The sequence below is a fragment of the Symphodus melops genome, assembly GCF_947650265.1.
Source record: "Symphodus melops genome assembly, chromosome: 18".
NCBI lineage: Eukaryota > Metazoa > Chordata > Actinopteri > Labriformes > Labridae > Symphodus > Symphodus melops.
In genome coordinates, this window is record NC_136708.1 from 4,695,502 (window position 1) to 4,713,020 (window position 17,519).

The 17,519-nt window shown below is 43.1% G+C and overlaps 1 protein-coding gene across 4 annotated transcripts in view; it reads left to right on the top strand.

The window, feature by feature from the left end:
* hivep3a (HIVEP zinc finger 3a) overlaps positions 1-16,636 on the top strand; it is a 40,952-nt gene extending 24,316 nt beyond the window's left edge. For all 4 annotated transcript variants that reach the window (XM_079368495.1, XM_079368498.1, XM_079368497.1 and 1 more), the window contains 5 exons: positions 1,902-6,136; positions 7,436-7,611; positions 10,687-10,844; positions 12,197-12,816; positions 15,233-16,636. In XM_079368495.1, coding sequence (XP_079224621.1) covers positions 2,285-6,136; positions 7,436-7,611; positions 10,687-10,844; positions 12,197-12,816; positions 15,233-15,775 — 5,349 coding nt within the window. In that variant the 5' untranslated portion in view covers positions 1,902-2,284 and the 3' untranslated portion in view covers positions 15,776-16,636. The remainder of the gene's footprint in view (positions 1-1,901; positions 6,137-7,435; positions 7,612-10,686; positions 10,845-12,196; positions 12,817-15,232) is intronic.
* The last annotated feature ends 883 nt before the right edge of the window (positions 16,637-17,519 follow it).

The window sequence follows — 17,519 nt, forward strand, 5'->3', positions numbered from 1 at the left end:
CAGCTCTAAAAGGATCTTAAAATTAGTGGTCAATGCAGGTCTGTCTCAGACCTGCATTGACCACTAATTTTACTACTCGTCTCATTGCAATAAAGTTAGGTTTATGACATCTCGATACTCTGCTACAAAGAACAATTTGTAATCCTCTTTTGTAAGTTTAAATGGCTAAAATTTCTCAAGGCATGCAGAGACTTTGAACAGGTTTAATCCAGTCCATTATCAACCTGTTATAAGTAATTTGGATTTAATCCAACAGTTCTGCCGTCTTTCACCAGTATGTGGGTGTAGAAACCAGCTGGTCAGTACGTGGGCTGCCTTGTTTACTGTTTCAGTATGCTGGCACAGTAAAACACTGAGAGTTTTCTTCAGTATGAGTCACCTTGTGTGTGTTCTCATTGCCAGCAGCCATTCTCTTGAATTTTGGCTCGGCCTTTGATGACACAGATAGAGCCATTCACATGTGCACTTGAGCACTGTCTGATGATCCTGATTCGGACAAGCCACAAACTGCCACTACTCAAATTTGTAAAAGGCATTTTCAAAAACTAGCATGATTTTGAAAGTAGCATTCCCTCAATGCTCCGTCTGCACCCACCCCCTCTCCTCTCTGCTCCCTCAAAAGCCACGCCCCTCACTTACATGCATGAGCGCCATTGGTCCGGAAGCAGACCTGAGCTCACGCTTTGAGTGTAGGCACGTGCATGCTTGGGGTGGAGAAAGAGCAGGGAGACGGGGAGGTGTGATTGGTTCATCAGATTGGTACCTTGTGGCAGACATTGGTTGAAGTTTTTACAGGCTTATAACTACTACAGATGAAGGATTTTCTTTGTACTGTTTTCAGAGCACATGCATTTTTAATGTCACATCATCTTAAAGTGTTTCTAAAAGTACACAAGATTGCTTTGATTCAAATTATTGGAAATGCATTTCTACACCTCTTTCCTCATTTGACTGGTTGCCATGGTGACAGCTTGACAATCATACTGCTTTATTGTCAGTTTTACTTTAAATGGGATAACAATTTACCAAACAAACATCAGGCCAGTGTTGTAAACGATTCAACACTAGTGAGTGATAACATTAACTCATAAGATCATTGTTACCAAGGCGATAAAACAAGTGAAAAGTAGGGTCACTAACAGAGTAGCATCCTGGTGGCCATAAAAAAGAATGCAGCAGGTGTCAGGCACAAAATTACTGTCTGAATGAAAAAGATAGCATCCTTTTTGGTTGAGACACTGGAAGGTAAACTTGCTACTGTCCCCCATTTACCCCAGTGTAATTAATAATGCAGTGAAAACTTCAAGTTAAGCATTTTAATCGAGACTAAAAATAAAAAAGGTGCACCTTGGCAACGCCTCCTAAATTGCAAGGATCTCACATTCTCACATTAGAAGGCAATTTTTCTATGTATTGCAGAGGAAGATGTGATAATTTTAAGGAGAGTGGGTGTGATATGTAACACTGTCCAAAAGAAGGATACAGTGCTTCACAGATTTGAAATAAGCAATGCCTGGTTGATTAGAAATGTTGGTAGAGCACAAAAAAAACCAAGTTATTCAGTTATTTGAGTTTTCCTGTCACATTCATTGGAAAGATTCCCTCTCTCTTGTCTATATATCTGCCTCTCTCTCTCTTTCTGGGACAGTTAACAGAATCATAATTTTTTTACCGCCTGCCTGCTGATATATTTTTATAAAAAATATTACATAAACCATTCTGCTTTCAAGCATTCAGCAGCCAGAGGGAAGAGAAGGCTGAAAGTTATGACACATACAGGGTTTATGTAACACACGAAGCATAAATATCCATATTAAGCATGCAGCGGGTCAGGAGGTTATCTGTGTCTAAAAGTTGAAACGTATGTTCTGTTCTATATAATCATTTGTTTGTCTTCACAGATCTCTATTTTTAGAAGATTGAAGAAGCATATTTTCTAACCGAGTCAACTGAGCACCAGAGCGTGTGGCAGCAGAACTGGCTGAGTGCTTCATGATGGGAAACGTAAGGTTGGCAAGGCAGAGGACTTCCTCAACAGTACATGACATATCACAACTGCACTCTTTGATAACCCAGTTCTGCATTTGATGGCATCTTTCTGCTGTAAAGGAATAAAGTTCAAGTAATCAAGTGACAACTGTGAGTCATGTATACTAAAGTGGATACAATTTGAAAGGACTCACTCGCATTAAACCATCATCCAGTTAATGATTTGACTTCAACTCTGTAGCCTGGCATAGGCAGACACCTCCTACTTGACTGCCCGAGGCTGTTCTTCCATTTTATGGAGGCCCTGCATAGTTACCTGACGACTGGGGAGCAGTCTGGAGGTCAAGATCATCATCTGCCAGAGTCTCCTCCCCAATGCTCCCAGTCTAAGTCTCCAGCCAAGCCGAGTGAGCAACAGCAAACTGGCTCCCGAAAGCCCCATGGCACATTACAGCAAACCAAACAGTCCAGAAGACAGCATCATGACCGTAAACGTCTCCGTCACCAGCGGCAGAGCATTGACTCAGATACTGTGCCGGAGCCTAAACATGAGGCAACAAAAGCCACTACAGTTTCATCAGGAGTCCCACCATCCTCGACAGTTGGACCCTCACAGTCTAAACCAGAAACCCAAGAGGGCACTCCAAAACAGAAACGTGAGCGTAAGCCTCAGAGACCAGGCAAATATCTCTGCACTTACTGCGGCCGTGCATGTGCAAAGCCTAGTGTCCTACAGAAACATATTCGCTCACACACAGGTGAAAGACCTTATCCATGTGCTCCATGTGGCTTCTCTTTTAAGACTAAGAGTAACCTGTACAAACACCGCAAATCCCATACACACAGGGTCAAGGCAGGCTTGGCACTTGGGGAGCCAAGATCTTTAGAAGAGCAAGTCACTGAGTCAGAAGATGAAACCAGACAGCTATCATCAGCATCTTCTCTTACAGAAAGACAAAGTAGTGTAGCCTCTATCACGAGTCCTGAAACAGACAGGGCCAAAGAGTGCACTGGAGGAAGTGATGACTCCTACGCTGTAAAAAAGAGACTGGCTCTTCGTCTAAGTAGAGGAAAACAAGGTCCTTGTGACTCATCCGTTGAAAAGACCTCGACTCTAATTTTAGGGAGTAAAGGAAGTACAGAATCAGGCTATTTCTCTCGCTCTGAAAGTACTGATCAGACACAGGACAGCCCTCCAAACACAAGTGCCAAAAGCTATGCAGAAATCATCCTCGGCAAGTATGGACGTTTTGGTCATCTACAGAGGATGTCTCGGCAACGTAACCAGCAGTCATCTGGTCAAGAGGACAAAAATATCCCGTTCACAGTCCCGAAGAAACAGGTCATTGACCATATCACCAAACTTATCACCATCAATGAGGCTGTGGTGGACACAAGTAAAATTGACAGTGTAAAACCAAGGAGATTTTCACTGTCAAGAAAGAATAGTTCAGAGTCTCAAAAGAGTTCATCCATGAAAGACCCTCTTATTCATAGCCCTAAAGCTGGAGATCTGGGCTATAAAAACAGTGGCTCCATCACCATGGGAGTTCCATGTGAGAAGTTTCATCATCAATCTGTTAACGTGGATCAAACAGCTGGCCAAACATCCAATTCCTCTCTGGTGCGAAGTCATTCAATGCCCTCTGCAGCAAGTACGTTTGACTCTTCCGGTAGTGACCCAAGTAAACTCTGCCCAAGTCAGTCCTTTGATGAAAGAACTCACGCATCTCGTCGTTATGGGATGCTTAGACGTCAGCCAGCAATTGAAATCCCACTTGGTGCTGAGTTCACAAAAGACGATCCAGAGGCCTCTCATTCGTTTTACCATGACAGCGTAACCACTGTGCCTGACCTCAAGCAAAGTCATCCGCAACCATTTGAGTGTGAAACCTGTGGGACTGGGTGCAAAGATTGGGAAGGTTATAAGAGACACAAGCAAAGCCCTTGCTTGTTACCTCATCCCAAAAATGAGGTTGTAATTAGTCAAATGGAGTGCTCCCAGTTATTTAATCATACATTCAGAGCAGGAGCTTCAGCATTACGCAAGAGAAGAAAAGAGGAAAGTTTTGAATTTGATGACCAGTCTTCTCCTTCATTACCATTTCCTGGCCCTTTGTCAGGACAGTGTAAAGATGAAGGCAATGCAGGCTATGAGGGCCAAAGAAGACCTACACTGCAGACTTGTTCTGTAATTCAACACACTAGTTCATTTGAAAAACAAGAATCATTGTGCAATGAGAATCAAGGTATGGAGGCAGCAAAACACTCTCCAGCTAGAGAAGAATATCAACTGGTTCCTCAGGGACAACCCCAACAACAGACAACAAAACCAACAACTCGCAAGCTGGTTCGCCAACACAGTGTGCAGGTTCCAGAAATACTGGTAACTGAGGATTCCAATATGAACGCACGAACAGGGAAAGAGGCAACTTCCCAAGCAAAACTTTCAGAGAAACCTGAAGAATTTCAGTGGCCTCAGAGAAGCTCCTCACTAGCCCAGCTACCTATTGAAAAGCTTCCTCCGAAAAAGAAGCGCTTACGTCTAGCAGAGGTGGCCCAGTCCTCTGGTGAATCCAGCTTTGACTCCATATCCATGCCACATAGCCCCAGTCAAGACAGTAGTGCATCCTATGCATCAAGTCGTTCCACATCTTTTGAAGAGCCAAATAGACCTGAAATAGAGATAGCATCATCGACACCACTGAGGAGATCAAGAGCTCCTCATATGTTAACAGTTCCTGGGGTACATCAGCACAGAGAAATGAGGCGCTCAGCATCTGAGCAGTCACCTCATGACCCACAACCCAATGTTCTATTGGCAGAGTCCCGCAGCAAATCTTTTGACTACAGTTGTCTGTCCCCTGAGCGCTCTGCAGTTGGTTGGAGGGACAGAAGAAAATGTCTTCTTTTGAGACACACAACTGTCCAAGATCCAGATGAGGGGGAGGAGGAACAGGAGAAGAAGTGTGCTATAACGAGTCGTAGCCCTGATCATTGCAGCCCTAGAAAATGTTCCCAAGCAAGTTCAACTCCTGTGTACTGCAGTAGGTCTCCTTCGTCTCCTTTATCAGGTGACACAGCCTTGCATAATCCAGTAAAGTTGCAATGTAAAGAGATGTTCTCCCAATGGAAAGTCACTCAAAATATTCAGTTGACAGGCAACACAGAACTCTCTCTTGCCAAGTACCCCGCTGTAGACCCTGTAAAAGAAGAGGCCCCAGATATCCATGCAGAGGATCCCCCTCCCCAAGTACATCTCTATCCTAAACATGTACCATCTGGGGCAGCTAGAGCTCACTATCTACCCTTATCCACAGGGCTGAAGCTAGAGATTCCTTTACTCCATGATGATTACTCAGAAGTTCGTGTAAGCCACTCCAACATTCAGAACTCTGTCCCTCAAATCACTTCCTGTCTAGAATTACTGAGGCCAGCCACATCTCCAGCAGTAGCAGTGCGTCTCCAAACAGACACACTGACCCTAGCATGTGCCATTTACACTACATTGTCTCAATCAAAGTCCTCCAGGTCCCAAGAGAAGGCTGATGCTCTTCCACAGACTATAGTTATCCCTGCAGCTGAATACAGAGACAATAGATATATAAGTTCTGACCTTCATTTCTGGTCTGATGATGGCCTGAGGATATCAGGCTCAGGAGGCAATAAGCGCATGCTTTCCCCTTCAAACAGTATAGAGATCCCTCCTGAGTCACAGCAGCAACAGAAACGGGTAAAAGAAGAAGAGGAGAGGGAGGTGGGATTTGTGGACGAGGCATTGGTGGAACCGTGCAATCAGGAACTCAAACGGGAAGTTCAGTCATGTCTAGCCAGTGTTTGTCCACCCATCACACATGTTGGACCCACATTCCCCAGTCTGCTATCCAGCACCTGTAATAGCTGGTGTTATTTGAACTACATTAAGCCAAACCCGTCTACTTTGGATGAACAGAAGCCCTCAGTGTATTCATCATGGTCCACTAGCAGCTATGACCCCAACCCACCCGGCCTCTCCAGCAAGACAGCTCTCTCTCTGCTGCACAGTAAACAGAGGCTCAGTCCCACCATCTACACAACTTCACCCATGTCAATCAGGAGGATGGAGTCAGTGGAGCAAGAGGACAACAAAAGACCATGCTCTACTGAGGTAATTACAACCCTGACATTGATCACAACTGTCTTTAAATGTGTTAGCACTTTGTATGTAAACTGACCTCATTAGGCAATTTCAGCATGAAGAAAGTCAATACCCAGTGTTTCAAATAAGCATGAGGTGATGCATATCAGGGTTGTAGAAACATGTTAGTTATTTGCACAAAAATTCAACCTTAGAAGGACTTTTGAGTGAGCATGTTTGTCAATCGTCCATCAGAAATTTCCCATCTGACCATTGTTCAATAAAGATTACATTGGTGAATATGCATCATGATGTAGCTATTTCTATAAATAACCCATCTATTGCAATATTATCCCAGCCGACATGGCGATTAAGGGTTTGTTCATAGCACTTAAGGACAAATGAAGTTTCACTTGCAAGATACCATTATGCTGTGCCAACCATCGGCAGGTGGTCAGGAAATCCAGATCAAACTGTTGATGCCATTAGGTGGTAGCAGTTTATGCATACACAATTCTTGTTGCAGCATTAAAATTAACCATGTGTGGGGAAACTCTGGGTACTGTTGCCAATCAAGAAACAAGGATGGTGTTTAAATTTCCAACATACCTGCTTGGAAATGCTTTTGTTTTCTTCTTTTTAACCAACCAATACAGATGAATGATCATTTGGTCAAAATAGCACAATTAACAGAAGGGCTGAACACAACATGAAAGAGGGTACATGACATGCAATAAAGTATGTGTAAAAAAAGAAAGAAAAGGAGTTTCCATATTTAGATGATTGTTGCCCAAAGTTCAGAGAGTCACTTAGATTTAAATTTGGTTCAGTGCTCTCACTTGCATGATTCACCTTCTCATCAGATTAGCAAAGTAAGCCTCTTTGCCTTGTCTTCCTGTGTCCTGATGACAAAAGGTCGGGTTTGTATCACAGGATTGTACCTTCGCCATTCTTCACTCAAAACACTGAAGGGCAGAAAAGATTCTTGTCTTAACTTCAGCAGAGCTAAATTAATTATGTTACTTGGCCAAAACTGATAAATGGATGGATGGATGGATGGATAGATGGATGGATGGATAGATGAATGGATGGATGGATGGATGAATGGATGGATGGATGGATAGATGAATGGATGGATGGATGGATGGATGGATGCTTTATTGGTCCTGAGGGAAATTCAATATTTACCATAACACCCAAATCCCCAAAGATCTATGTACTTTCACAATTTCTACGAAACAAAACGTTCAATGAGAATTCCCAATTTCTGTCTCCCTGGGCATGCTGGAGCAGGGTTGGTGAATTTGCCCGTGTCTCTTTCGAGTGTAGGTTTACAACAGCCAGTCGTACTACAGAGACCAGGAGGGGCCGAGGAAGGGACAGCGGTCAGCGGGTGACAAAGGGTCAAACAGAAAAGAGGAGAAGGTCAAAGAGAAGGACGAGGAGGAGGAACCCTCATGCTCCAGAGAACATAACCCCCCTGATGTGTGGATCTCTAAGAGAGAGTGAGTATAAGCTCATGAAATCTTAGCACTGAGTTGCACAAAAACTAAAATAATTATCTTTACCCTTTAGCACAAACCTGATCAACCTCATTGCTGATTATTTTTTGTCTTGTATCACATATTGTGATAAGTTGTGATAAGGTGGAATCTGTTGTCTATCCGCGTTGTTGGAAGGGCCAAGGGTTGGCTGCCTGCACCAACGGAGCCCTTCTGTTAAGGGGCTGAAGCCAGGAAACTACCTCGCTTCCTTTGCCCCTGCAGAGATTCATTAACACCAACCATCCCAACCGCTCGAAAGTAGCAGCAAGCATGTTTCATTCCCTTACACTGACAGCAATGGAATGTGTATAAAACACGATGAACATACATACCCTTAAAATTAGCCTTTCACTCTAAACTGAACTGACCGAGAAAGGAAAGAAAAATACAAAAGTAGTACTTGTGTCTGAAAATATGCAGATAAAACATGTTAAGAATATCTGAAAATGAACGGCTTTGCGGTCAGTTAAACAGGTGTGCCGGTTGAAAGCCGGTATTGTTGAGGGTCTGGATCTGCATTTTTCATAACTCTAAAATGAATAACGTTTTAACCTTTAGATGATATTCATTCTTGGGGGTCCTGTGAAATAACAATACAACTTCAGTCACATCATTTAAGTCAAATCACAGGACACATTGTCTAAGCAGGTTTAGATTTTTTATTAGATATTAAAATACACAGAGAATAATTCCTATTGTGCAAGGAGGCTTAAAGTGTGGATACATTTAACCAAAGCAAAAGATAACATAACTTTTAACAAGGGACAGAACACAACTTCATGGAGAAGCCCATCAAAAATGTTTTTCTGAAGATGACCGATGATCATTATGTATTCAAGTGCAACATAAAGAATACGAAAGGTTGAAAAACGTGATTGAATAAAGTTATTTGCTGGAATATTTGTTAGCTTTCCAATCAGTATGAAATAGATTAGTTATTAGATCGTCTCACTTAATAATGGTGGCATCAATATTATTCAAAATGAATAACACCCAAAAATATTCTGCATAAATGGGCATGATGGCAAATATGTAAGACTACACTTCAAAGTTGATCTTGTACTTACAGCTTCAATACAGTATTTACAGACTTAGACTGTCCTTGTTATTAAGTTTTCACTTCATGTTATTATCCTACCTAAGGGGGATAACGGGGAAAGCTTTCTGGGGTCCAGTCACATGTCAGGAGGTTAGCCCCCCAAAAATAACATGGTCAGTCCTAAATTTAAGAAATAATGACCACATTTTATTTCACACTTAAGTGCTCATGTGACGTCTTACAGCAACAAAAACACAGATTTAGTTTAGTATTGCCCTAAACAAAATTTGTAGCATGTTTCAAAATGTAAACGGCCTCTTCTTAACTCGATATGAGACGGATTTAGGTTGGAGACGTAACTGCTTCACCAGTTAATGTCTGAATGAGTCCAGCCATTCCAACAAACCTGCACAAAGTGAGGATAAGAGCATCTAACCCAACAAGAACTTGTTAACAGAGTTATTTCAGTCAGCTGTAAAGGCCGACAGGAGCTAATGTTAGCCAGGAGGCTAGTGCTAACAGTACTGATTGAATGTGCATGTTGACATCAAATAAAGTAAATCAGATCATGGGAAGGCACATTCACTGGGCCCATAATTCTGCCAGCGGCCCTGACCCTTCCACTGCTGCTCAATCAGTGGAAACATCAAGCTTTAAACACAAGTGGGACATGCCGTTCTCCTTTGCTCTGAGTTTGTTCTGAATAAATGTGATTGTGACTTGTATAGGGTGAAACAATAATTCCAGTCCAAGGATTCATATGATCCATGCTAAAATAGTAGCAACAGCTATAACTGACCCTCATGATTTCTTTAAGATGAGTAAAATAAAGTTATCAAACTCATTAAGTAAAACTGTCTCCGTTATTTCTCCGATGAAGTCAACGTGAGGGTAAAGCAGACACACTCTGTACTTTTGATGCCCATCAGAAATAAACACCGCTGCGATGAGACGCAGGAGAGTGCAGAGAGGTGCCATCTGTGCGTCTCTTTTTGGTTCGGGAGTGTGTCTGTGAACAAATCCCTGTTGTGACTCATGTTGACGCTCCTCACAGTCTTCCTAAAGGAGTGAGTCATCCTCACGCCTGCTCGCTCTCTCCTCTCTGTCTGAACAGTCTGTCTGAGGGACAAAAGGACAGAACTGATGCAGCAGCGTCGGGGAACAGTGCCTTCTTCTCTCGCCGGCTGAGGACAGGCGAGGACCACTCGACTTAAAGCTTCGCTGTGAATATAAGCTTGTGAAAAGCTTTCGCCACTGTAAAGCGTAAATGCATAAGGGCAAAGTGTTCCTCTTTCATTAACCTGAAAGTCTCCAGAGACCATTAAAGCCGCCGTTTATGATACCTGCCCAGTTTATACAGCCGTGAAGCGTGTCGTGAAAATAGCAGAAAAAGCAGCCGATTAAAATCAGAATGATTGTTTGTCGTAGGATTTGTTTTCATTTCGTGTTTTTTCATGCTTATTTGGAGCAGCAGCTGGTCAGGTCCAGGGTTTCCCTCCCTCTCTTGCCTGTTTTTATTGGCCGGCTGCAGCAAACCCCCGGACCTTGGGCTTACATTGCAGGCTCCCCCTTGTTTAGACTTGGAGGTGGTGTGAGCTGTGATGGGGGTTATAAGGCAGCGGGGTGGGGGTGAGATGAGGAGGGGGGGTGGGGGGGTCTGGTTTTGGCTTATGAAAGCTGCTCTGTGTAAGCTGAAGTGGGCGCCTTGCTGAGGGACCTTCAGTGTGCTGTACATGGAGGGGTGGACCCCGGGCACAGCTGCCACAGTATGAGCTCCCTGTGTAGCAGAGGCCAAACAGATAGCGTACTCACACTGTATAAATACAAGCACTGAAAGCTGCTTACAGGTGCTACAGAGCCTACAGCCTGTCTGTCAGCTCCAGTTACACTCGTATTGATCGTGACCATCATCTAGAGAGCAGCAGCATCAATAGACAAGTGACAGGGCAACGCTCTGAGGACGAAACTAAGACCTCTCGCTGTCTTCACACCCACAGATCAAATGAGAAGCATGCTACCAGTAAAGGTGGAAGTGGAGGGAAGAGCCAATGTGATGAGTGTGTTCTGCAAAAAGCAAGCTGCGGCATCAGACAATCATCATCATCATCATCATCATATACCTCCAAGCCCTGTAAAGTCTCTCTGACAGCTGAAGGTAAGGAAAGACCTCCTTTCATGTTCCTCGCCTGACAATGTTTCTGTAAAGATCCACCCCCACATTTCCTGTCCCTCTAAAACTGTCCTAAAAAAAAAAAAAAAAAACGAAAACACACCAAAAAACATTTCGTAAATTGCCAGTGAACAAAATGTTGTCTTTTTTTTTATTTATTTTTTTTTTACCAGATTTTAACGAGAAAATCTGCTCCTGCATCAGGATTCGTTTCACATTTAAACATACATAAAGGCGATTGCTGATTATTATCCCACATATACAGTATTTCAGATGAAATGTTATACATGTTACGCAGTCCATCAAAGTGACAGTGACACTGTGTGTGTGTGTGTGTGTGTGTGTGTGTGTGTGTGTGTGTGTGTGTGTGTGTGTGTGTGTGTGTGTGTGTGTGTGTGTGTGTGTGTGTGTGTGTGTGTGTGTGTGTGTGTGTGTGTGTGTGTGTGTGTGTGTGTGTGTGTGTGTGGTACCCTGCATACACAGTCTTCTTTGTTTTACTTCTTAAAACTGTGTTTCCATTCGACATGTGTCTGAGCCTTCTTCAGAACACCACACTAATTCAATAAAAAGTTGATGCAGACTGGATTCAACCGGACGCTGCAGACTGACAGTGAAGAAATGCAAAATCAAGTTATCACAATTAAAAAAAATGTTGTGATACGTTGATGATGTAAGGACATTGTAGGTCTGAACTCATCTTTCAGAGCTGATTTTTCACCTGTTTTCTTCTAATATTAACAGTGAAAAGTGGGCTGGTGGACACTGGGAGGTTTGTCTCTTTCCTCTGTGCAGCCCGTGTGAATCCAGCACTCTTTACTGGAAACCTCGTGAAACACCTCAGACTTCTTTTACATTCCTTCCCATTTTTTATCTAACTTTGAAAATCAGATAGACTCCATGATCACAGTGAACAAATACACTCGTCAATATGATTGCAGGAGTTGAGATGGTTGACAGTTTACAGCAGCCAACAGATTCATGTAATATGAACATTTTATTTAATATATTTTTTAAATCCCTTATTGTTAAACTCTCTTATGAATAATGAGTAACTGATATTTACCCCGCACCCTGAGAGGTGACTTATGTCTTTTGAGAAACACAGCATTACAGAACTGTTTAATGTTAGCTTCCGAAATATGAATGTTTTTTTTTTGGGTACTTTTTTTGTTGTTGATATTTTCAGATTTAAAACACATCAAATGAAAAGAAGGGGAATACAAAGGAATAAAATAGTTCTAAAAAAAGGGTAACATGGGCCATACATGACTGAATTACATCCAAAAAAAAAAAAAAAACTCGCAACATGTTTTGAAAAAAACATTTGTGTCTCTTAGGAATCTTTGAAGAGTCTTCAGTCCAGCCACAGACGTTAAAAGATCCAAAGCTGTCTGATTCAGGGAAAAGTGGAGTGAATGTGGATGACGCTGCAAAGAACACAGACCGCAGAGGTGAAGACAACAGGTCCGTGGTGGCTGAAGGCCTTCACGCTGCTCCCTCTGAAAGAGAGAAACCTCACACAGACCTCCAGCCAATGGAGCCTGAACCCCACCAATCTGTCCCACCTCCCCCCAAAGAGTCCTCCCAGAAGAGCTCGGCCAGCTCCAGGAGGGCCCTGTTTGCCCGCAGACGCCTTGATGCTTCAGCATCCACATCCTCTGGAGGCGCCCAATCTCCGAGTTCTCAACCCCCGATTCCACCGAAAGAGCCTTCTCCTCCTCGCAGCCCGTCACCCAGGCCTCTCCAGGACCCCCTACCCTCTTCCTCCCTCTCCCCATCCACTTGTCATGTGTCCTTCTCCACTTTCAAACCGGTCTCACCAGTTAGAGGTCTTTCTCCCGTAACAGTTCAGTCCCTTGGTCCGGATTCCTCTGGGCCACCAGGTTCTCTGGAGAACGCCTCGGCTCGATGTTACGGCTTTCTTCACCCAAGAGGTCGACCGTCTCCAACACGACTGGTGAGTCACTTCAGCTTCTGCTGCAAGAAAACAAGGTGACATAACATCTTTCCCAGAATCTTCATCTACATCTTGCATAACGGTCACTGTTTTTTTATCTCAGCATGAATCTGTTATGATGCCGTTTTTGTCGCCTGTATAATTAACAATGGTGAAAAAAAAACCATTGCTTTTGTTCAGACCACAGTCTTCCATCACCTGTGACTTCATCCACCTCTGTTAGTTTAGCCTACAGTTTGAAATAAATCCATGCTGTGCCCACAGAGCTCATCTTGTGGGGCTCAGTTGAATCCCAGTAAGTCAACACATTGAGCAAATATAGATAGGATGGTACATATGAGGTTATTTTAAAGTCGTACATTTATTGGAAAAGGAAGGAAAAGGCAACTCTCTGGTTTTATATCTCAAACTGAAACTGCAGCTCTTAAAATAACGCAGCAGAGATCCCAAATAAGCACAATGTGTTTTTCCCTGGGCAGCCGCTGATAAAAAGAGACGCTGGCCCGTCGTTAAACACCGGCGACCTGAACCACACGTCGACATCGACTCTTAACTTCACTCTAATAAAATCAAAATAAAAAACGTGTCTTCTTGAAACCTGTGGTTATGTTACGGTGCCACCTCACCGCTTCCACCTCATACTGAAATAGGTCTCTGGGGGGAAGATTCACACTAATTCACATATTCTGCGCGGTTTGTTTTCCACATCCGTAGCCTCACTTTTGTTTACATGTAATCGCGATGTGAACGAGCTAAATTTACATGTCTCAATATTTGATGTATGCAGAAATGATCACTTATGAATTGCATCTGTGTATACAGTAAGCTGCAGATCCATCTGTAGAAGTTATAGATGTAGTTTTTCTCAAACTTGATTTGAAAGCACAGATTTTAAATGACTGTTTGTGGTTAAGATTTGATCTGACAGGTGATTAGATAGAGTGGAGAACTGGGGAGCGAGCGTGGGGAAGACATTACTAAAGGTCGGTCTTGAAGTCGAGCCGAGGGGGGCGTCGGGGCGCTGGTGGCGCAGTGGCAGTGCGAGCGCTCCCATGCATCGAGGCCACGGTCCTCACGCCCTCCGGCCTGTGGCTCCCTCCCTGCATGCCACTCCCCACTCTCTCCCCTGTCCCTGCTCTTTGATAAAGGCAAAGAAATGCCAAAAATAAATCTTAAAAAAGGGGGGGGGGGGTGATCGTCTCTCACCTGGATCAGGGGTTCGATCCCCTGTTACTGCAGCCACATGTCCGATGTGTCACAAGACACTTCACCTCAAATTGCTCCTGCTGCTTCATCGGCGTACGAATGTGTATGAATGGAAGTTCCATGTGTGACCTTTAACTTATTCTGAAGTAATCTGTTACTGAGGAAATGAGTCAAATGAGAAGCATTGTCACTTTTACACTGACTTACACACAATCTAACTGGAAGTGTAAGATCTTATCCCGTTTCAATCAGAAGACACTTCAGTAAGAGTTTATAATGATGTAAATATATCAGTTCAAGAAAAGAGAAATGTGCAATGTCACGATGACTTCATGCACTCAGAGGGGTAATGAGGCCGACAGCATGATATGATACCCCTCTTATAGAGTCCAGACCCTGGTGGTGGTGCTAATAGAAGAATGCAGGGTGTGATGAGGCTGGATCTGAACTCTGCTGAGCAGGAATGGAGGAGACCGGGGGCGGAGGAAGGTCACAGCGATCACACTGAAATGACACAGTGACTGTGGAAGAGAGAGAGAGAGAAGAAGAGGTTTTCAAATGTGATCGCAGCGGGATGATTGGCTGAGAGAGGTTGGGACACAATGTGGTTGGTTAGAGTTAGTAAACGCCCCAAATCAGCTGATCACACCGAGAGCAAGGAGACGCAGGAAGTGGTAGAGAGGGGGTGGCTAAGTTCAATGAAGAAACGTGAACGGATATGTGAGAGAATATAACCAGCCGTCCTGCTTGAACTCACGCTGAGCTCCTGTTAGCACTCAGGCTGCCGTGCTGCCACTGAGCAGAATCACAGACTCTTGTTTTCAAAGAGAATAATGTTGCACCTGTTTCCATCTCTCAAGCCTCTCTGTCGTCTTCAGCTGCTTACATAATGTTACACAATGACACACCTTACAGAGGCAGACAAAGGACCCTCATCATACATTATCACATCATGACTCAGAATATTCTGTGTTATTACTTAGCAACCCTGCTAAGTGCATATCTTTATGCTGTCTCACTGTACGTCCCCAGACATCGACCTTTTCCAGCAGATTTCTCAGAAACAAGGTCAAGTAATGTTGAGTCATTGCTTTTTTTTTCTCTTTCATGCCATCATGTCTGTCTTTTCCAACCTGCACACTTTTCATTCTGCTGTTGACCTACTTTCCATTCAAATTTTATTCTGTCTTGTTTTTTGTTTTTTTTGTAGTCTATGGACGAGGTCGGTCTGACCCACATCACCCTGCATCCCACTCGGCCTCGGGGAGCGCACAACCTCCTGAGTCACCTCCCTCTGCACTCCCAGCAGCCGAGCAGGTCCCCAAGCCTCCTCATTCCCATCGGTGGGATTCACATGATTCAGCCCAGTTCCCCCCTCCCGATGTACAGCCTGGTGAGCAGCCCCCCAGCCCTCGTGAGGAAGCCTGCAGGGAGACTCAGTCACACTCCTAAGGGGAGGTTTTCTCTGCTGCAGCGACAGGATACTCTCAAAGAGACGTCGCCCGGCGGCCTCGCCAGCCTGCAGGACCCCGAGGCGTTAGAGGGAACGTCCAGGAGCAGCTCATCAGACACTTTACTACCCAGTCAAAGAAAGAATCAAGGATGCTTCAGCACCCAACAACTAAAAAAAAGCGCCGGCACAGAGACGAGGCATCCTGAGGTAGACACAGGCGCACGTTTTACAGACAGGTGCGTTTACCACAAGCCCACCGTAGGCCAAATAAAGGCTCCTTCCTCCCAGACACAACCGTGAAAGGAGGGAGAGTCTGAAGGGACAGTGCAAAAGATTGGAAGTCAAAAAAACCAGAGTCTGTTGTTAAAACACAGCGCAGGTTTGACGGCCGAGGATTTAAGAAAATAAATAAGGCAAGAGCACTTCAGCACCGCTTCTGAATGACGCTGTTATGTAATTACATGAATAATATATACAGACACTATGTTAGATATGCAGTATGTTTTGTAAGTCTTTTTTTACCCTCTTGTTTGATGTCATCGGTGTTAATTTATTTATGTGCTATTATGCAAGTTCTGTACAATATGCAAGAGCAGCTGGAATGAAAATAGACAAAGTTTGAATCAGTTCCCCTCCTATCTCCTTGGACAGCTCTAATATACTATTGCTGTATAAATGTACTGTATTACCAAATGAATATAGAAAGGTACTACACATATTTATTCACCCCTTACCAGTATTTTGAAGTGCAATTTTATGTGGAGATTGTGGTTTGAAATGTCATTTTTTAAAGGCTGTGATGAATATTATTTGTCCGTTTTTTTTTTTTTTGTTTGTTTTCGTTTGTTGTCGTCGTTCCTTGTTTGTGTTCAAAGAAGCAGGGTTACGATCACCTCCTTTTCTAAAGTCCCTCGAGGAAAAGACGTTTCAGAACAACACATTTGCAGTGCACTGACAAAAAAAACAAAAAAACTAAGTTTGATATCCAGAGGAAACCTGTTTCACGTACATGGTAGCTACGGTGCCGTTTTTTTCATATTACAGATTACATGTATTTTTGTGTTGGTGCTTTTCTAAATGATACAATCACTCTGTCATTTTCATGTTTTACCATTAAACTTCTCATTTTTACAGATTTTTATTAAAATGCTGTCACTTGTGTGTTTTGTTTTTGTCATTTTCTGAGACACATTTTTTTTAAATGTTTAAATTAAAGTGACCATGGAATGGACAGGAATGGTATATAGACTTGAGCTTGTATAGAGCTTTTCTAGCTGCACCGCAGGTCACACCTACATATTCACACCCTGATGGTCACTTTGATCTCACACATACACATTCATACACTCCCAACGAAGCAACAGAGGTAATTTGGGGTTATGTGTCTTGCCCAAGGACACAGTGGACATGTGGCTTCACAAATGTCCCTACATTGGGACGTTTGTAAACCATGCAGATAGACGACGGCCGGCCCTGTGAATGAATGGCTGTTTATGAGGTGGGATTACCACATCGCAAAGAATCTTCTCGTGTCCTGTGATTCCAGCGCCATTTCACATTTCAAAATGAATGTACATTTATTGCTGCTTGGAAGCTTGAAGAAAGCTGCTTTCAAGATGTGTGTCAGGGGCGCTGTAGTCCTCCAGGCCTGCGGCCCGGGTTCAGGTCATCTCCTGCACCTCATTCCCTGCTCTTTCCTGTTTCCCGCTCTAACCACTGTCCTCCTAAGTTGAAAAAAAGTTTTACATTTAAGGTAAAAATAAATAAATAAATAAAGAATTAAATAAATCTTAAAAAAATAAATAAACTCAGTTTCAAACATGCTGCCAACAGAAAGTTAAAATTAAAGTATTTGATGATCGAAATATATATATATATATATATATATATATAAAGGGTTATGTGAGTCTTGAAATGATCAAAATAAATTTATAATAATGTATAAGTAATATAAGTTTTTGATCTGGAATTAATGAGATAAACTCAACCAAGTTTATCATAGTGTTCTGTAGCTCTGTATATCTTTCAGTCACTGACGACTCTA